Source organism: Diospyros lotus, chromosome 7, assembly GCF_014633365.1.
Source record: "Diospyros lotus cultivar Yz01 chromosome 7, ASM1463336v1, whole genome shotgun sequence".
NCBI classification, from domain to species: domain Eukaryota; kingdom Viridiplantae; phylum Streptophyta; class Magnoliopsida; order Ericales; family Ebenaceae; genus Diospyros; species Diospyros lotus.
In genome coordinates this window covers 13,326,601-13,348,304 of record NC_068344.1, presented here as the reverse complement: position 1 = coordinate 13,348,304, position 21,704 = coordinate 13,326,601, and the positions used below count along the sequence as shown (strand labels likewise).

The 21,704-nt window shown below is 42.0% G+C and overlaps 1 protein-coding gene across 1 annotated transcript; it reads left to right on the top strand.

The window, feature by feature from the left end:
* Window positions 1-14,381: 14,381 nt before the first annotated feature.
* LOC127805562 (uncharacterized) lies at window positions 14,382-21,441 on the top strand. The gene is given in 7 exon segments (XM_052342315.1): window positions 14,382-15,339; window positions 15,382-15,847; window positions 16,100-16,220; window positions 17,115-18,702; window positions 19,207-19,736; window positions 20,593-20,728; window positions 20,865-21,441. Coding segments are annotated over 7 exon segments (4,044 nt in total). The 3' UTR covers window positions 21,110-21,441.
* Window positions 21,442-21,704: the final 263 nt, after the last annotated feature.

Sequence of the window (21,704 nt, the reverse complement as noted above, 5' to 3'; positions counted from 1 at the left end):
CATGGAGCTAGTCTATCACTGCTACTACGTGGACGAGTGCTCTAATACTTGAGTATTAGTTGGTGGTCTAGTGAACCTAGAGCTATATTCTTAGATTCATTGTAGGTGAGGTCTATCAAAGATCAATATCCTTTTGAGTTGGGAGTATGGTTTATAATTAGCTAAGACAGACTAATATAAGATAGTTTCTGTGATTCACCCCCTTGTGATTGTCCAAGAATAATCGAATAATCCAGGGCCCTGGGAACGTGACTTAAGAGTGTGTGCTTCTGGGTAGCTCCCAGTGATAAGCAAGTACATTCTAGTAGTCACGGATTATTGGACTAGTGATCTAAGGATGGTAGAAGTCATTTAGAAAGGTGTTAGTACATTATTCCTTTCTAAATGATGGGTGTTACGCAGAGGGGTATTTTCGTCATTACACTAGTAGGTCAAAGACATGGCATATGCAAAATTATTCGTGGGGTCAGTGTTACCATATGGTGATAGTTGGAACACTTAGAATGACAAAATATAGCTACTAGGTAGCAGGGATATTTTGGTCATTTTAGTATCCGTGAATAATTTGTCTTTTGGTCCCCGGGGTAGCTCGATGTAACTCATGTATTTTTTAATACATTTGGCTTGTTGGATGAATTACATTGAGAGAGAATTATTTTATTCAGAATGGTCCATTGGGCTAGAATAAAATAATAGTTCATTAGGGTTTTTAATTAATTAATTGGGCTAACCCAATTAGAAAATTAATTAAAAGATCTTGGCCCATTAGGGTTTGGCCCACTAGGGTTTTAACCCTAGGGTTCTCCCTATATATATCTCTCTTTAGTTGTTTTTTCATCTAAGTCGTTTTTCATTCTTCTTCACCGAAGAGAGGCCACGAGTTCGAGTCATACTCCGGAAGATCGAAAGGGTGCGTTTGGTTTCTGATGCGACGGAGCCGTAGGCTAGCAGGACAGCCGTCGTCTCCACAACGCGAAGAAGCTCCCATCGCTCCATTCCGTCCGGTAATCCGCCGCAAAAGTAAGTCTCCTAGATTCTTATCAATACGAGGAACGTTTTTGATTTTAAAACGCTTCCGTTGCATGCTTTGTTTCCTCGTTCATGATCCTTCATTGGTATGATATGTTGTGTGTTCATCAAGAGGTGGATTAGGCCTTAATTATGGAGAATTAGAGGCAAACCAAGATGAATGTGAATTTATTTATTTAAATTTAATTTCTGGAAAATTTGGGGTTTTATAGCCCAAAGAAAAAAAAAAAAAAAAAGGGGAAGAAAGAAGGAGGGAACCAGCAGCTGGAAGCTGCTGGAAATCAGCAGCAGCAGGCTGCTGCCTGCGCGCGGGCTGCCGCGGCCGCGCGCGCGAGCAGGCGGCCGTGCCAGTGCGCGGGCGCGCGCGGGGGCAGGCGCGCGCGCAGGCGGCCGCGCCCGCGTGCGGACGGGCGCGCGCGGGCGGCCGCGCCGCATGCCGCGGGCGCGCGCGGGGCCGCGGCAGCCAGCGGCCAGCGGGGCCCCGCGCGGGGCCCCGGGCGTGCCAGTGGGCCCCGCCGGCCAATTTTTTAAAAAATTGGAATTTTGGGAGAAATAAGGGGCATTTCTTAATCGATTTTGGGCCCCGGAGGAATTTTCAAAATAAATGGAATTTCGGGCATTTTTGGAGAAAACGCCGAAATTTTGGGAAATTGAAAATGATGAGTTTTTCCTCCAAAAAAAAAATTGGTGATCCATCAATGGATTGGTCTGGATGGTGATTTTGGGAGCCCGGTAAAATTCTTCGATGGAAAGAATTAAATATAAAAAAAAAAAAAATGGCGGTTGGGCGCTTGAAGGAGATTTTCTTTATAGCCAATGCGGTGTGGCTAAAGCCCAATTCTGCTAGCGAATCCTGGGATTCAGCGAAGGGAAGGACGAGCCTAGATCCCACCTAGGGCGTTTCGTCTTGAAACATGATCCACCCTTCGCCAAAGGCCGGGCAGGTGGACAATTCAGGTGATTGTTCACGAGTAACACCCGTAAGTGGGAGCGGGGCGTTACAGGGTGTGGTGTCAAGAAACCCGAACTTGGGAATTTTGGGTAATATTAAGTGTTCTAAGGATAAGGACTCCTTGAGATTGAAGTGTTGAGGCTTGTGTGGAGACACGAAGCCGAGGCATGACTAGTCCGGGAGGGGATTAGTGGAGCGTCCTTATGTCAGGGAATTGCCAAGCATGTTCGAGGGAATAGAGTTGTCCCTTGGAAATGGTGCAGTAAGGCTTGTGCGCTTGAGATAACGTGAGCTAAAGTGGGAGTTAGCTCGGGCTCAAGGAAATGAGTCGTTAGCGGGCTATGTGGTAAGCCCCAGTAAGGGGGGTAAGGTTGCTTGCAGTAAGGCTCTGTGGGGAGTATGCATGTAATGCATTTGTATGTCATGGCCAGTGAAGGCATGACGTAAGTAGAATCGGGAAGGACCCCGAAGGGAGTCGGGTGTGAGATATACACAAGAGATGCATATGGTGCGATGTGACCATATTGTTATGATGATCCCAGAGGGGATGTGCCTAGGGTATGAGTAGACCCTAGTTGGTTTCATGATGAGACGAGATCTATCCTTGGGAATGATAGGTGTGTGGCAAGTGGACCCTAGCGGATGTTTGCACGAGATGAAAATCCCAAGTAGGTTGAATTGGAATCCAGGGGAATCCTGATCTGGGATAAAAGAGTTGGTCATGTGTTGATATCCGTGTGAAAGCCATTGGGTTAGAAGTCCTAGTTGTGAAGAGCCAAATGACCGTTGATGGATGAGGGGCCAATCAAAACTCTCATTATGACGCTTGGGGTCTGGTGGGATGCCTAAGGTTGGGAGATGAGAGGTGAATAGACCCACATTATGATGCCTAGGGTCGTGATGACGCCTAAGGTCTCGAGACCCTTGATGGGAGACGAGGAGGTCACCCAATGAAGGGTATGAACAGGTATGTGGGCCTAGGGCGATGAGTTGTGACAACAGGACATCCATAAGCTATGCGCGCGATGGAAATGCCAACTTTAGATGCCTTGGTGGGCAGGGGCATGACGTGTAATGTGGAGGCCCCGAATTGTAAATTCCAAGTTATGGAAGGCCAGGCCGGGCGTTGTGACTAAATGCACTGTGGGTGTGCAAGAAGAGACGGGAGGTCTCGATTTACCTGAAGGGTAATGGTAGGTGCTCTATAGTTATGAGTGCTGGAGCTTGAGATAGGCTCAACTTGTCGGTCGTGGATTGAGAGATCATAGATAATCAAGCTCTAGGATGAGCTGGGTGGTAAAATGAATCAGGATGGATTTGGATCCATTGTCATGGAAAGTTGGAGCTTTCAAATATTGATTGAAGGCCGTGAGGCATGATCTTGTGGGGTAAGATTATGAGGCCTCAAGAGGTGAAGTAGTTTGAGAGTCTCTTAAGCGGTAAGAGATGCAGAGTCTTGAGAAGCGAGGCTCATGGTATGAGCTTGAGGTTATCAAGGCAAGGATAACCAAGCAAGATGGCTTTGGTAAGATGGTGGTGGAACCATCGTAGCTCGGGAGGACTTTAAGTAGCCTTTATGCTAAGGGTGTAAGGCTCGGTGTAACAGATCTGATGTTATGGACCGTGTGGCAGAGGACTAATGAGTTGGCTCACGTTAAGGGCAAGTGGCCCATGGGCCTGAGCAATTTAGTAAACTGCAGATGACGGTCAGATGCAGAAAATCTGGAGCAGCACCTTAGGAAATTTGGTCAGGTGAGACTGAGAATCTCCTGTAAATGATAGGACATCTAGAGTAGTCCTAAGGAAGAATCGCGGAATGTGGTAATGATCCAATAGATTTTTGCCGAGTAGGAAGCTTGGTAAGGATAGTGGCTGCAAGCATGGCGAGGTAGACATGCCGGGTTTGATATCAGAGGTGTGACTGGAAGGCTGAAAGTCACATTACAGGGTGCGAAACAGATCAAAGTGGGACCTAAGCCATGCTGTTGGAAACGGTTGTTGGGCCAGTGTAAGGGAGCAACACGGTAATAATGATTGGGTGTTGACTCTCCGAAGCACAGGGCAATATGATGGGGAACCAGTGTTGGGCCAGTGTATGGGAGTGACACATGATTGGGTGTTGACTCTCTGAAGCACAGGGCAACACGATAGGGAACCAGTGTTGGGCCAATGTATGGGAGTGACACGGTAATAATGACCAAGTGTTGGCTCGCCTAAAGCACAGGGCAACACAGTGATTATGCAGATGGTCAGGGGCTAAAGATTTGTGAAATGCGGTAGGGTGACGAAAGTTGTGGCCAGTTCCACAACTCGGCTGCTAGTAATAAAAGCGGTTAGGGTGTTGCACCCGAGTCAGGGGTTAAGCCCTTTATTTCGATAAGTAGGGTCGAAGTGGCTTGGCGAATGTTTGGGTGTTGTAGCGCTTCGAAATGTTTGAGAAAGAAACTCGTGGAAAAGGAACGGATCTAGCGTAGGAATAATGTAACACCCCCTCTCCTAGAACTGCCCGAGAAGAGGTGTTACTGGGGATAATAAAATAAACCAACTGATAACTGAATTCTGATACCAATACTGTATATATCAATTAACTGTAATAAGACTCTGAGTCATCAAAAACTGAAATCATAATTGCATCTAAGGGAAATTCCCTAAACTGGAAATTAAAATGAATCTAAACTGATCAAGCACTAACTAACAACTAATAACTCTCAAACATCTTTGGTCTTGAGCGGCTCCACCTACACACACTACTGGACACTGCTGCTAGGCCCCACGTCTGGTACTCCCCCACTAGGACCTAGAATGGTGAAGAGTACAAGGTGAGCTACAAAGCTCAGCAAGTAATAAATTGGAAAGAATAACTGAAGCTGAATCGAAGAATATCGATACTGATAAAAATACTTACTGAACTTCTACTGAGAGATATAATAATCACTGGATGGCATTTATAAGATGTAATGCACATAAGCTGTAAACTAAATGCAGGTATGCAACTTTGGCCCATAGGCCCACATAACTGTAACACATACCTGACTGATCTGAGTCCTGCAAACATAAAAACTGTAAGCACATACTTTGGGCAATATGCCCCTAGCTCCCTAGTCGACATCAGGCGAGCAACTCATAACTGAGATATAATTGTACTGATACTAGTGGGATCCCCGCGGACAAGCCGCCTGGCGCGCATAATGCAATGCTCATATAAATGCTAGCACACGATATGTAGTGCTCCACATAAGTCATGCTCAATGCTCATACAATGTGTATGCACATAATCTCACAAAATAATGCTGACCATGTCATAATGAACTGCTAAACATGGTATATGATTTTTACTAGAAATATTGAGATTCAAATATTCTGAAATTTCTAAGTATAGGCATGGCATATTGGATTTTATGATATCTTGGCATAAAAATTCAATATTTGAAAAATTGAATATTCATATTAAATTTAAAACTTGAATCAAGAATTTATTGGAAGCTATTTGGATGCCATTTGATACTATTTGGATGATAGAGAAAGTCTAAGGAGGTAATTTGAATGAAAAAGCAGCCCATTCGAATGAAAAAAAGGATTTCAGCAAGCTCATTCGAATGGCAGAAAACTCATTCGAATGACAGAGACTCATTCGAATGACAGAAGGCTCATTTGAATGATAGATGATATTCAAAGGCTATTCGGATCTGATCTGGGACTCATTCGAATGACTCTCAAATTCATTCGAATGAATTTTGAAAATTTCCAACATTTGAACTGGCAAAACTCGACTCATTCGAATGCAACAGTAACCTTATTCGAATCAATTTGAAGATCATTCGAATGACAAGAAGGCTCATTCGAATGCCAAGCTATACAAAGCAACAACTTACTCACATCTTCGAGGGCTCATTCGAATGACAACAAGGCTCATTCGAATGACAGTCTAAAACCTCAAAAATTCATATGAATGATACGATATCTCAGGACTCATTTGAATGACTGATACATTACAAGGAAAAACATTACGATAACACTGAAACTTATTCGGATGCTTTGAAATTCATTCGAATGACACAAGACTTATTCGTATGACTGGAACCTCATCAGATATAAAGCTTACGATAACAGAGATCGTAACTTGAATCAAAACTTAGCTTCACTACACCATTCCAAAAGAAATCTTGGGAGAACAATCCCAATTGATATATAAACAACTTGAGGGATGATTTACTGATCATAACTAATGTAAACATTGCAAGGAATATGCATGAACTGGCTGGTACTCACTGTACGCATGTAAATACATATATAAACATGCACTGAACTGAAATAACTCACTGTAACGCACATATATATATATACATGCACTGGAACTGATTCAATTCTGGAAATCTAATATCAAACTAAATTAAGACCTGTAAGAAAGGGTTACATGGGAAGGATACTTGCCTTACGATCTTCTTGATCGACTTAATGATCTCACGAGAGCCTCCTATGCAAGACTTGAATTCACTGCTCGTGCCTATATATATATATACACTGACTGTAACATAAATCTGAAACTTAAACGAAGAACTGCTGGAACTGATGATCGAATGCTAATATATGATCTTGTAAGAAAAGTTTACAGGGAGAATAACTTGCCTTACGACCTCCTTAATCGGCTCAATGATCTCCCGAGAGCCTTCTATGCAAATCCTTGAACTCACTGATTGCTTCTTGGCTCTCTGTTCTTGCGGCGTGAAGAACATATGACTTATGGAAGTTTATATATGTATAAAGAGAAAACAACCCTAAAAAGCCTTCACAATCTCCTTATACAACTAGGAGTCTTCCAATCCGAATCCTCCTCACGTATGGATTCATTAATCCTTTAATCACACTAATTCTGTTTAACAATTAAACTCTAATATCAAATCCTTAAATGACCAACACGTCCTTGCATTTAATCTTCTCAATAATTAAATATAATTAAATGCTATTTTCTCAATTAAATCTCTAAATTGCCACATTAACAATTAGTTGGCAAAAATTCTCCAAACAAAACTAATTAAGAAATTCAATAATTTCTAAATAAAAATCTAAACCCTCTAATGGGTCGTTACAAATAACGCTACAGTTGATGCCTACGATTGACGGGTCTAATGCTAAGGACCACTGGATATAGACGGTTAATTCACAGGAGGGACTGTAGCCCTCTATGTGGAGTAACTTGTCTGCGGTGGAGATGATTAGACGCCGAAGACTTGGGGTATGTTGTAGGTTATGTTTAGGCCAGACCTAAAATTCCGTAAGGGTTGAAAATTCATGGTAGTGCTTTTGTTGCCTTGGTAGTAAGAAGGTTTGTGAATTGATTAGGTGATATCCTGTGGTATGAAAACAAGATGCGTAGCAATGCTCCTTGTTAAAGGATGCTAACGCAGTTGTGGTTAATATGATCGAAATGGTTATGGTAAATTGGGATGATGGACCCAGTGCAACCTTGCGATAATGCGAGAAGATGGGTTGATTGGTGGAGTCGATAAATGGCTCTAGGATGTTACATAAGTGCCATGGAGGGCGAGACTTACGAGCTGGAAGCTAACCATGAGATAGGAATATTGAAGCATGTGAAGTTTCAAGTATGGGGATCTCTAATCCTGTGATGTGAGTTGTGGCAGGCTGAACATGTGGCTGAGGCACGGTTTGAAATTTGTGAAGGCTTGCAATTGCACGGTCTAGTATTAGTCCTGATGTGTCGATGCGAAAATGAGGAAGTATCCTCATGTAGCACCGGATGGACTTTCGGTTGATGACACAAGATCAGTTGCCTGGTGGTAGCACCTGATGGCAATGATGGGAGCGTGAGACTCGAGAACTGTGATGTAGAGCCTTGTTAATTGACCATTTACAAAAAGGTTCAGCGGGTCCTAGTGGTTAGACCAGGCGAATTTTGAGAAAGAGATCTAAGGTGATAAAAGATGGTTGGTTAAGGCAAAGTTATGTCGCTTGAAGGAGTGCTACTCTGTAGCAAGAGTTATAGATGGTAGTGTTGAAATGTGGCCTAGGTAGAACTTGAGATGTTCTCCCAAGAAAAGTTGGGCATGGGGCCACAACACTAGATGGACCTCCTAAGGTACTATAACTCTAACAGGATGGATCACTCGGGGAAAGCCAGCGTGATAGCCAGTGCCTGAGTAAGAAGATGAGTCCTACGGCGTTGAGTGGAAGTGTGGGTTCCACAGGAATGGAAGGGGTGATTTTAAATGGATGGATTCGAACATACCGCAGTAGTCGATGATGGCAACTGTAGTGCCTGGAAGAAGGTTGTGTTGGTTGTGAGCCGGGCGATCCGGCTAGAATTAATCGAGTTGGTTAGATGGAAGGTGAGGGCAAATTTAAGATGTCGCCAATGGGTGACGAGAGCTCGAAAGAAGAGCTTATGGGACGAAATTGGTTCCCAAGAATTGTGCTTAGGTGATGAAATCACCTGATAACTGCAAGTAGCACAACCAGAGGGATGCCTTGGAGTGTGGGCAATTGATGAGATATAGTCTCATAGTTAGAGGCTAACGGTTGTGAAAGGAAATCAGCAGGTGGAGCCGATTGGTGACCGGTTAGGGGTAGCCAATGGCGACCAAAGACGCCGATCGGTGATTACGGCAACAACAATGCAGCTGTTGGTTAGGGTCATGGGGTGTCGTGAGAGTAGTCGGTCAGTGGCGTTGGTGGCTCCTGAGCCGCGGTTGCGGCTAGGTGTGGCGTTAAGCGATGGCAAGAGGTTATTTTAGCCGATGAGGGTGGCGTAAAGCCCATGTGGTCGCTCATCGAGTGGTGTGAGCTGATTGTAGCAAAGTGTGTAAGAAGTCCGGGAGAAGCCAGAGTCTCTCAGGGAATTAGCTAGCTGCAATAAGCATAACAAAGTGATATGATGAAGGCGGCCTAAGGGTGGGGTCGTGCTGGTTGCGATGGCTAGTGAAATTCAAGTGGCAGTGAGTCTTTTGAGATGACATGGTGGTGTCATCGTCGCTGTCAGGGAATTCGTGCCTGTCATGGTGTTGTCCTTGCCGAGGAGGACAAAAGGAACCATTATACATGGTTTAAATAAGGTGTTTATCGCAAATTGAGAATGAACCTGATTTAGGATTGCTGAAAGTTTCGTGCCTCAAGAGTAAGAGGCCCTGTCGAGGCTCTAGTGAGATTCAAAAAGTCCCAATGAAATTGAAACTAGGCGAGTAACCATGTTAGCTTGTTGTGGTGCGGACCAAAGTCACGAGTCATCCTACATGTGCGATGCAATAAGTGATTGTGCAGATGGTAATCAGCCAATCACTTGTGCCACGCACTGTGGGTGATGACGAGGGCCGATTAATGGTCCCACGACCTTTAGCACAATGGTAGGATCCTGGACTCGTGGTAGGGTTAAAAAGCCAAGGTAAGGCCTAGCATGGGGCATGATTGTGAAGGCCAAAATGAGGTGAAGATTTGTAGGGGGTTGCTCAGTGAAGAGTTCCCTGTTATGGGTATGACACCCCTACTAGCGTGCAATATCGGCCAGAAAGGAAGGCCAAGGTATTCTGTGTGCTTATGTGAGAAACTCCTAGTTGGGAGAAGGTTGGGGCCCGAGCATGGTTAAGCTCGAGGTGAGATTGTAATGATGCGTGCATCGCCAAGCTCGAGTTGGACTCGGGTAATGCACGTATGGTTGAAATGTGAAATTGTCTGGCATAGTGTTGGGTATGTCGATTATGCATAATCGTATCGATGAATGAGGGTTGGCTGGTCAAGGTAGTAAATCATGTATGAAATGGTCGAAGTTGGCTGGGTGGGCCAAATGGTTGCTTCCCATGTAGTGGTAGCATGCTTAGTTGGTCAGTAATGAGAGGTTGCCATAAGGACTAACTCAAACTATGCATGCATGTGATTAATGGCAGTATGCCATAGTGGAATAGCTGCTAGAGTGTTTTGTGGGCACTAGAAGAGACATTGCGGCTGATGATCAGTGCTAAGATGTTGCTGATTGGACCAGCTTAAAAATTGTGGCCATGTGTGACTGGCAGTGGGAAACGTTGCTGTGTGTGATCGGCGTAAAATCGGGGTAGACTGATCAGCGATGCAATGTTAGTGAGAGTTTGTTTGATCGAAGGAAAATGGGAAGTGGACAGCAAAGTGATGCTGCGAGGCAGAGAAAAATCCATCTGTAGATGGACAGCGTTGTAGTAAGCGAGACTAGCGACCAGTGGTGCGATTTGGCTAAAGGCCAATGCGGTATTCGGTTGGTGAATGTCCTCAAGAGGCAGAGGACCAAATGCTTAAGTGAAGCCATGAGGTGGGAATAACCTGAGGTAAAGGCTAAGAAGTGGTTCGGCTACGAGATTCTCGAGCAGGGGATTCGGAGAGTAGCCGGAGAATGTGATTATCTTGGGCAAGAGATTAAGGCAAAGTGAATTTCGAGGACGAAATTCTTTAAGAAGGGTGGAATGTAATACCCGGCATTACGTGGTATTGAAAAATAAATAAATTTGGATTATTTTGTCAGCCCTCGGGTTGTCCGGAAAGCCCAAGGGTCAATCCTGATAAATTAATTAATAAAATTGTTGAATTGGCGGCTGGGAGTGCCTCAGGACTTGGATGTCCAAGGAAGAGGGCAAGGGATTGGTGAATGTCTTGAGATGAGGATAGTGATGCTGGCAGCGATCTGACCGGGAATAATTTTTGGAATAAATTCTGTATAAGTCCGAGTGGGTGCCAATACCGAATAGTCAGAGGGGACCTCCTAGAAGCTAAGGGGACCCTAGGGGTGGTTCGGTTTTCTTAGTAAGGCAACCCTTAAGTGCTTCGAGGTCGAATAAAGGTCCCGTGCAGGCGTAGGGACAAGGTCGGTATTCCCGAGTAGCGGTCGGTTATTAATTTCGAATAAACCGAGATTTTAAGGGGCTTAATTATAATTAATTTAAGCATTGGGAGGGCCCAAGTGTAATTATAAAAATCCTTAAGTGCAATTAATATTCTCCAAGTGGAAATAATGATGTAAAAGGGGGTTAATGTGCAATTATGTATATATGTATATATATATAGGCGGGCGTATAAGCTTGGAGGCCAAGCTTCTAACAGTGCTCGCCCCCTTTCTCTAAAAATTTTGAATCAGACGAGAGTGAGATCAAAGAAGAGATGGAGAGAGCTCGCGAGAGAGAGGGAGCCAGGCCGAGAGAGATCGAGAGATTGAGAGAGATCGAGATGGAGGGAGATCTGAGCCGAAGGTAGCAAAGCCGATTGGCCATGGCAGCAGCCACCATGGCCGAGGAAGATGACCAGCAGCAGCAGACCAGTAATGGCGGAGGCAGCTGGAGGGGATCGCGGTGGGGCCGCCTTAGGCTAGCGCCGGTGACCGAAAGTGAGTTAGTGGCTCGCGGTGGCTGAAGGCCGAAGCGGCGGATGGCCATGGCAGTGCGCAGGGGAGGTCCAGCCATGGCAGTTCGCGCCAAAGGCAGCCATGGCCGGGGGTCGAGCGTCGAGGAGCGGCTGGCTGAAGGCCGGATGCGAGCTGCAGCGGCAGTCGGCGATGGGGCGGCAGCTCTGCGTCCAGGCACTGTCCGCGCCATGGGAGAAGAAGATCGGGAAGAAGAAGAAATGGGAGGCAGGAGAAGGATGAAGGAAAGAAAAAAAAAAGAAAAGAAATATAAAAGAAAATAAAATCTGGAAAATAGGGAAAAATCCCAAAAAATTGGGGAAAAGTCTGAAAAATTATTTCGAGACTCGTGGAGCATATTGGAAGCTCGAGAATGGGATTTTGGGCGTGAGATGGCAGTCAATGAGGCAATGCCTGTATGGGCTATTAGCCGATTTTCTCTTCCAGATTAACTGAGGTGAGTTAATTAATTCTTTTTAGAATGTTTCCTTTATGTGAGATATTAATTTGTGTGGAGTAATTAATTGTTGGATTAAACCCTGGGTCAGGGTTGTTTGGAAATTATGGACGGCTGGTTTATGCCGTGGTAGGTGTGGGTTTTGTTGAGTTGTTGATGGATGGTTTTGATGGTGTGTGGCGAAGTTGAGGGCATTGGTTCAATGCTGAATGCTAATGGAGTTGGGTTTGTGTGTTTGCCTTTAGGTTCGACCGGAAAGGCGGTGATCCTAGAAGAGCTCGGAGAGCAGGCTGGCATTCTCACTAAGACAGAGATGAGGCTTCGAGCTAGGTAAGGGACGACCCCATGTGGAGGTGGCCTTGTGATTAGTGATCAATTTTGTAAAAATTTTATTATAATTTCACCCTTATTTTGATCTTAAAATGGTTTAAATTGAATATTATTATGCATTTTGAAATTTTGTGCATGTTTAAAAATATTAATATAAAAATATATAAAATATAAAAAAATTAAATATAATATATATAATAATATAATATATATATAATAATATAAATATGGAAAGCCCAGGCCCAAGCCCAACACATGGAAAGCCCAGGCCCAAGCCCAACACAAGGAAGGCCCAAGCCCAAGCCCAACACAAGGAAGGCCCAAGCCCAAAAATATGAAAAGCCCAAGTCCCACAAATTGATGACATCATCGCTTACATCATGGGTTGGAGTGACATCATTGCTTACATCATGAGTTGGAATGACATCATCGCTTACATCATGTGTTAGATATTTTATTTATCTTTAGATATTTTGTATTATTAAATTATATAATTGAGTGGTCTCTATTGCATCTTTTACCCTATAAATAGAGCACTTAGGGTGCATTTGTAACCATTCAATTTTCCTATAATGAAAGTATAGTTATGTTCTTGAAATTTCTCTCTCAAAATTTTCACTTTAGTTTCAATATGATTTCGTTCTTAGAATTTCTCTCTTAAATCTTCAACCTTTGTTTCCATATAGTTGTATTATGTTATTCATATTATCTTTTTATTATATACGGCCTATATGGTCGGTTGAATATTGTCTTTAAATATTGTCTTTTCATTATATACCGCCTATATGGTCGGTTAAAAAATAGTCTTTCAATTCTTGTCTTTTCATTATATACCGCCTATATGGTCGATTAAAAAATAGTCTTTCAATTCTTGTCTTTTCATTATAAACCGCCTATATGGTCGGTTAAAAAATAGTCTTTCAATTCTTGTCTTTTCATTATAAACCGCCTATATGGTCGGTTAAAAAATAGTCTTTCAATTCTTGTCTTTTCATTATAAACCGCCTATATGGTCGGTTAAAAAATAGTCTTTCAATTCTTGTCTTTTCATTATAAACCGCCTATATGGTCGGTTAAAAAATAGTCTTTCAATTCTTGTCTTTTCATTATAAACCGCCTATATGGTCGGTTAAAAAATAGTCTTTCAATTCTTGTCTTTTCATTATAAACCGCCTATATGGTCGGTTAAAAAATAGTCTTTTAAATACTGTCTTTTAATTCCCGTCATTTAAATTCCTGCCAATTTATTTTAAAAATGAAGATGAGTAGCTAAATCCGATCTTGGGTTAAGGCAAGGACAGTGTCCAACGCCAATGATTCCCAAAGAAAGCTGCGCTTCAATTGTGTAATATTAATCTGATTTAATTTGAGCAGTGTGCGTATAGTGTATCTTTGAGTTTGGATTGGAGCATAAGCCTAACTTAGAGTTTCCATGCCACGTATGGAGATTGCTAGACCTGGAAATGTTTTCATACCCAAGCCCAAATGATTAATCTGTACCTATAAATTCTATCTGTGGGATATAATTCAATTTATGATAATTGCTTGACTTAGAATTTCCATGCCATGTATGGAGATTGCTTAAACAAGAATTATCATTATCTTGAACTAAAATTACTCATAGATCTGCAAAACTTAATTCAGATGAATATTATTGATCTTTTCTATTAAGTTGGGAATTAATTGGTTTTGACACTGAAATTGTCTTGACCCAAGCTACTTAAACTCATTGTTAATTTAGTTTTAATCATTTCCTTTAGATTATCTTAATCACCTCTTAAAATCAAATATTCAGTGATTTCTGTTTTCATCCAAAATAATCTCCCTGTGAACCGACTCGGACTCACCGAATTATAAATTTAAAATTGTACTACACGCACACTCGTACACTGGCGAGTATAATCGCCCTATACCTGCTTTAACAAAAGGATTAATGTTTGATAAATTTGGTTGTTGTTTTGATAAATAAATGTGCAGGGTAGCGTAGCAGTCAGTTTTTGGCGCCGTTGCCGGGGAGATTAATTGGTAACTTAGTGTGTTATTTTTGTTGTTTTACTACTTTTAAAAAAAAACAAAAAAATAATAAATATTTTAAAGATAAAGAAAAAAAATCTATATACTTAAAAAAAAAAAAACTTGTTAGGTAACTTTTAGTTACTAAACAGTGTATGAGACTTAGATCAGGTAGAGTGCTAGAACAAGAAGTCCGTTCACAATCTCTAATGTCTCAACAAAATGATAACATGTCTGCTCAAGGGGGTGATCATGTTGATCAAGATCCCTTGGGAGCTGAAATGCTTCGACCTCTCAGGGACTATTTGCACCCTCCGAGGCAAACTACTCCCTCTTGCATTGTACTTCCAGTTAACCATCATAGATTCAACTTTAAACCGGGTACCATTCAGATGTTACCTACTTTTCATGGTATGGATTCGGAAAATCCGTACACTCATATGAGAGAATTTGAAGAGGTCTGCGGCACTTGTGTCGATCAGAATGTCAATGAGGATACTGTGAGGCTAAAATTGTTCCCATTTTCATTAAAAGACAAAGCTAAAATGTGGTTAAACACATTAGAGTCGAGATCAATAGGAACATGGAGAGAAATGCAAACTAAATTTTTAAAGAAATATTTTCCGGCCAATAGGACAGCATCCCTTCAAAGACAAATGATGAACTTTGCTTGTAAACCCACCGAGTCATTTGCTCAAGCTTGGGATCGTTTCAAAGATCTACTTCTTACTTGCCCACATCATGCTTTTGAGCAGTGGCGGGTGGTTAGTTTTTTTCATGATGCCTTAACCCCTAACCTTAAGATGTTAGTGTCGACCATGTGCAATGGTGAATTTTATGAGAAGACACCTGAAGAAGCTTTTCACTTTTTCGACACTTTAGCTGAGAATACTAGGAATTGGGAGGTAAGTCCATTGTCTTTGGAAGACTCAAGAGAGCATGTCAGTCCACAACCTCGAGGAAAATTTCAAATAAGTGAAAGTGATAACATCAATGCCCGGTTAACAGCATTAACAAAGAAGATGGAAGAATTAGAGTTAAAAAAAACCAAGGCCGTCCATGAGGTGGAAGTCCTTTGCGTGGTTTGTGAGACGAATGGCCATATGACAGAAGATTGTCCTACCATTCCTGCTTTTAAAGAGGTCCTCTATGGCCAAGCATCTGGAGTACAACCACGTCAGACAGAGGGTAGGCCTTATCAGAATCAGAATCAGAGTGGGAACTACTTAGGGTACAATCCTAATTCCAATACATACCACCCCAACTCCCGTAATCACCCTAATTTTTCATGGAGAAATGATTCTGCCGCCCAACCCCATGCACCATTCCCCTCACAGCCACAGTCTTACCAACCAAACCAAGGGTCATCTGGTGCATATCAACCTCCTCATAAGAGATCTCTAGAGGACACCCTACAACAATTCATGCAAGGTCAAATAGGAACTAATACCCAAGTAGCCAAGTTTCAAGAACAAACAAATAGGGCTCTAGAAGACATGAGAAGTCAGCTAACTAAGTTGACTCAGACCTTGAGTGTTAGAGAACCAGGAAAGTTTCCCTCACAACCAAGTCCGAACCCCGTAGGTCAAGCCCATAGAGCCGAAGGGTCATCTAGTGAGAATCATGAACAAGTCCAGTCTGTCACTGTCCTTAGGAGTGGGAAAGTAATTGAGAAACCTAAGGACCCTAGGACAATGTGGCCTACCATTAGTAAAAAAGACCAAGGGCATGATGAAATGAATGATGAGGAAGTGAATGAAGGAAGTAAAGAGGGTAAAAAGAAAGCTGAGAAGGAAGAAAGAGAGCAAGAGAGAAAGCAAAAGGAAAAAGGGAAGAGTGTTGAAGAGAGATCCAAATTTGAACCTCGACCACCCTTTCCTCAAAAATTAACCCAATCAAAAAGAGATAAAACAAATGCAGACATATACGAAGTATTCAAACAAGTAAGGATAAACATTCCTTTATTGGATGCAATTAAGCAAACACCTTCGTATGCTAAGTTTTTGAAGGATCTCTGTACAGTCAAAAGAAAAATCAATGTGCGGGAAAAAGCATTCTTAACAGAACAAGTAAGTGCTATCCTTCAATTTAAGACCCCTCCAAAGTACAAGGACCCAGGATGTCCTACCATTGCTTGCATAATTGGAAGCCAAAAAGTCGACCAAGCACTTCTTGACCTAGGGGCTAGTGTCAATCTGTTGCCTTTCAGTGTCTATCAGCAACTAGGGTTAGGAGAACTCAAGCCCACTAGGGTCACTCTTCAATTGGCTGACCGATCAGTAAAAGTTCCTCGTGGGATTGTGGAGGATGTCCTAATCCAAGTGGACAAATTCTATTTCCCAGTGGACTTTATTGTCTTAGATACCCAGCCCCACCAGGGTCCTCAGTCACCTATTCCCGTTATCCTAGGGAGACCATTCCTTGCTACTTCGAATGCAATCATCAATTGTAGGAATGGGATCATGAAACTATCATTTGGGAATATGACGGTGGAGATGAATGTTTTCAAGGTAACTAAGCAACCAAATGACGAAATGGAATTGGAGGAAGTAGATTTAATCCAGACCTTAAGTGAAGAATACTTTGAGGAGGCTCTTTATGAGCAGGTTATTTATAAATTAGAGAAGCAAACTTCGAAAGGGATAGAGCCTGACGTTGAGTCAGCCAGGGTGATCACACAACTGATGCTTGGCCTAGAGCCATTGAAATTACCTGGGAATGAAACCACACCATCTTTGGTTCGTCCACCCCAACTTGAGAGAAAACCATTGCCGAATCACCTTAAGTACGCATTCTTAGGTGAAAGGGAGTCTTTGCCAGTAGTGATTTCATCAAGCCTAGAATTGCATCAAGAGGAAGCATTACTAGATCTCCTCAGAATGCACAAAAAAGCTATAGGATGGTCTATCTCTGACCTACATGGCATTAGCCCCCTCACCTACACCCATAGGATATTCTTAGAGGAAAATGCGAAACCTGTAAGGCAAATGCAAAGGCGTTTGAACCCGAACATGAAAGAAGTTGTCCGGGGAGAGGTTCTTAAACTGTTAGATGCAGGTATCATCTACCCCATCTCAGATTCCAAATGGGTCAGTCCGACTCAAGTTGTACCTAAGAAGTCAGGAGTCACTGTGATAGCAAATGAGAACAATGAGCTCATCCCTACGCGCATCCAGACTGGATGGCGTATGTGCATTGATTATAGGAAGCTCAACTCTGTGACAAGGAAGGATCATTTTCCGCTTCCATTTCTAGATCAAGTCTTAGAGAGAATAGCGGGACATGCCTTCTACTGCTTCTTGGATGGGTACTCTGGGTATAATCAAATAGAAATTGCGTTAGAGGATCAGGAGAAGACCACATTCACTTGTCCATTTGGGACATTTGCTTACAGACGAATGCCATTCGGTCTATGCAATGCCCCTGCAACATTTCAAAGATGCGTGATGAGCATTTTTAGTGAATTGGTAGAGAATGTGGTGGAAGTTTTCATGGATGACTTCTCAGTGTATGGAGATAGCTTTAATAGTTGTCTGAAAAATTTAGAAAGAGTCTTAGAGAGGTGCAAGGAAACGCATTTAGTGCTAAATTGGGAGAAGTGCCACTTCATGGTCACTCAAGGAAGTGTCTTAGGACACATTGTTTCTTCTAAGGGTATTGAGGTCGATCAGTTTAAGGTTGAATTAATTCAAAAATTACCCGCCCCAAAGAATGTGAGGGATGTTAGGTCTTTTCTTGGCCATGCTGGTTTTTATAGGCGCTTTATTGCTTCATTCAGTACCATAGCCAAACCTTTATGTCGCCTTTTAGTCCTAGACATGCCCTTTGAGTGGACCAGTAAGTGTCAAGCTGCTTTTGAGAAATTAAAAAACTCACTTGTTTCTGCACCTATCATTCAGTCCCCTGATTGGTCCCTACCATTTGAGCTGATGTGTGACGCCAGTGATTACGCGATAGGAGCCGTGTTAGGTCAGAGGAAAGACAAGAAACCTTATGTGATATATTACGCTAGCAAAACTCTTAATGAGGCTCAAAAGAACTACACCACGACAGAGAAAGAGTTGCTAGCAGTTGTCTACGCCCTAGACAAATTCCGGTCTTACCTCGTGGGGTCACTGGTGATTGTTTTTACTAACCATGCTGCTCTTAAATATTTATTAACAAAGCAAGATGCAAAACCCCGTCTCCTTAGATGGATCTTATTGTTACAAGAATTCCATATCGAGATCAGAGACAAAAAAGGGGTAGAAAATGTGGTAGCCGATCACTTGTCTCGTCTACCATGCCAAAATCTTAATCAATTTGAAAACCCAATCCAAGATTCCTTTCCTGACGAACAATTGTTTCAAACAAACACTCAAACTGAACCACTCACCTTTCCATGGTACGCTGATATAGCAAATTATCTAGTCACTAGACAGATCCCAGATTATTAGTCCAAACTAGATAAAGAAAAATTTTTTAGGAAGGTGGTGACATTTTTCTGGGATGACCCGTATCTGTTCAAATATTGTCCTGACCAAATCATTCGTAGATGCATCCCTAATCATGAACAACAAAGTGTCATAAATTTTTGTCACACTCTTGCTTGTGGAGGCCATTTTTCCATCAAGAAAACAGTTGCAAAAATTCTACAAAGTGGATTTTATTGGCCAACATTATTTAAGGATGTGTACAGATTTTGTTCAAGTTGTGATCGATGTCAAAAACTAGGCAGTCTATCCAAGAGAAACATGATGCCATTACAACCAATCCAGGTGTTAGAAGTCTTTGACTGCTGGGGTATAGACTTTATGGGTCCATTTGTTAGTTCGTTTGGGCATGAGTATATCTTACTTGCTGTTGACTATGTGTCCAAATGGGTTGAGGCAATCCCGACAAGGAGCAATGACCATAGGATTGTGGTGAAATTTTTAAGGGAAAACATTTTTAGTCGGTTTGGGATGCCACGAGCGATCATTAGTGATGGGGGTTCCCATTTTTGTAACAAGGTCGTGGCAGGTCTCATGAAAAAATATGGTGTGTTGCACAAGATTTCCATGCCGTACCATCCCCAAACCAGTGGTCAGGCTGAGCTAGCTAATAGGGAGATTAAACATATCTTAGAAAAGACCGTTGCCACCAATCGCAAAGATTGGTCTTTGAGATTAGTAGACGCTCTTTGGGCATATAGGACTGCATATAAAACGATCTTGGGAATGTCTCCATATAGATTAGTGTATGGTAAACCTTGTCATCTTCCTGTGGAAATTGAACATAGAGCATATTGGGCAATTCAAAGAATCAACAAAAGTTTGACCGAAGCAGGCTTCTCTAGGAAGCTCCAATTAAATGAGCTTGATGAAATAAGAAAAGATGCATTTGAAAATGCACGACTGGCTAAGCTTCGCATGAAAGAGTTGCATGACCGACGCATCATTAGGAAAAGCTTTCATGTCGGGCAACAGGTACTTTTGTATGATTCTCGATTGCATTTATTCCCAGGAAAATTAAAATCAAGATGGGTTGGCCCCTTCATAATCAAGTCCATCTCGGAATATGGGGCTTTCGAAATTGAAAATCAAGAGTCAGGGCAATGCCTTAAGGTCAATGGTCATAGGTTGAAACCTTATCAGTATAGTTATGAGGAAGACGAAGGAAGTGTGGATTTAGGGGATCCACCATTAAATGAGTAAAAGAGGTTTCGTATCGTCTGGGAATCTGACGTTAAAAGACCACTTTTCCATTTAGGTTAAATGGATGTCTTTAGGTCCAGGACATTAATAACAACCCCTGTAGCTATTCAGGGTGAAGAAAACATCACATATTCATGCATCGATGACCGCCAGGTATGTCTATCCTCTATCTTTTCTATTATTGTCGATTGAGGACAATACGCAATTCAAGTTGGGGGGTAAGGTGGAAATTGTTGTTTTGTGTGGTATATGTGATTTTGATTTTATGAGGCCCCTTCAAAAAAAAATTATTAAAAAATATATAATAAAATAAAAACTTTATTTTCTTAATATATATATATATATAAAAATATAAGAAGGAGACAAACTCAACGCCGATGACAACTATTTATTTATTTTTTGGGCAGAGCAATCACACTGCCCTATAAAGGAAATGACACACTTCCCTATAAAGGAAAAGGAGACGCGGAACGTTGAAAAGAAACACCGAACGTTGAAAAAGGAGACGCCAGACGTGACCCTGCACTTGTGGCACGTCTCGAGCCAAGTGTAGTTGTTGGAATGGTGACTTCCACAGCCCTATAAGAGACCCCGTATCTGCATGAGGCAAGCCACACTTCTTTGAGCTCAGTCTTCTCTCATTTGTGTTATTCTCCGATCAGGTACTCTCGTTCCTTTTGTAAGGTTCATTATTTTGTTTTACTTTTCTTTTACTATAGTTCTGTTTTAAAAAAAAATGAATCTTCAGCTCTTGAAAATTCGTAAGTACTATCCATCTCTCCCACAAAATGATTTAAAAAAGATTTATGCCACTAGGTGTGAAAGACTTCGGATGTTGATGTATAAAAATATCCCTGAGGATATTCGCTGGTTAATTGAAGCAAAAGTTCGATTTCTTGGCGAAACCTCACCTAGTTTTAAGCATTTTCCAGGATTGGGAAAGAGTAGTTTTTCGAAAAAAAAGAAGAGCGAAAAGATTAAATGGTTGTCACAAATGTGCTCGATGGACTTGTAACACACGATGTAAATCTGTGGGGTTTACTTCCATAAATCGAGATGATAAAATTTGTTTCATAAAGGATGGGCTGAGTAAGGAGTCTTTGGATGATATCCGATTGACTCTTGAGACGCATCCGTGTGGAATAGTGCAACGAGAAATTCTTGCTTTATGGACCCAGTTTAGAAGTGACCACCAACGCTATAGTCTTGGGAATCTGACTATAATTGACCCTGTTTGCCAATCTATAAGAAAATTGGATGGGAAGCCTATCCCCGCTTCATAGAAGGTGTTTAAGCCGTTTCTGGACGTAAAACCAGAGGAAGATGTGAGCCACAATCACAACTACTTGTATATACGCATGATTTTTGTTTATGTTTATTTATTGTTGAATTTCTATGTAGTTACTTTTGATTGCCAAACCTCTTTAACCAGTTCTACTTTCAGGGCATACATAAAGAACTAACATAAATGGAAGGCCAGCCAGTTCGTCGAATCAATACCATATGTGTACTATGTGGCTCTCAACCTGGGAGCGATATTTGTTACACACTTGCAGCAAGCGAACTTGGCATAAAATTGGGAGAGAGAAAAATTAATTTGGTCTATGGAGGGGGAAGTCGTGGATTGAATGGATGTGTTTCACAGGCTGCACATCTTGGGCAATCATATGTTGTAGGTATTATGCCAATCCCTTTGGCTGATCCACAGATTTCCGGGTACACACGAGGTCAACTTATAAGAACGACTTCTATGTCTGAGCGCATGGCTTGTAAGATTTATCAGTCAGACGCCTTCATTGCTTTGCCAGGAGGTTTTGGTACACTTGAAGAAATCTTTTGTATAATCTCCTGGGCCAAGAGCAATCTCCATACCAAACC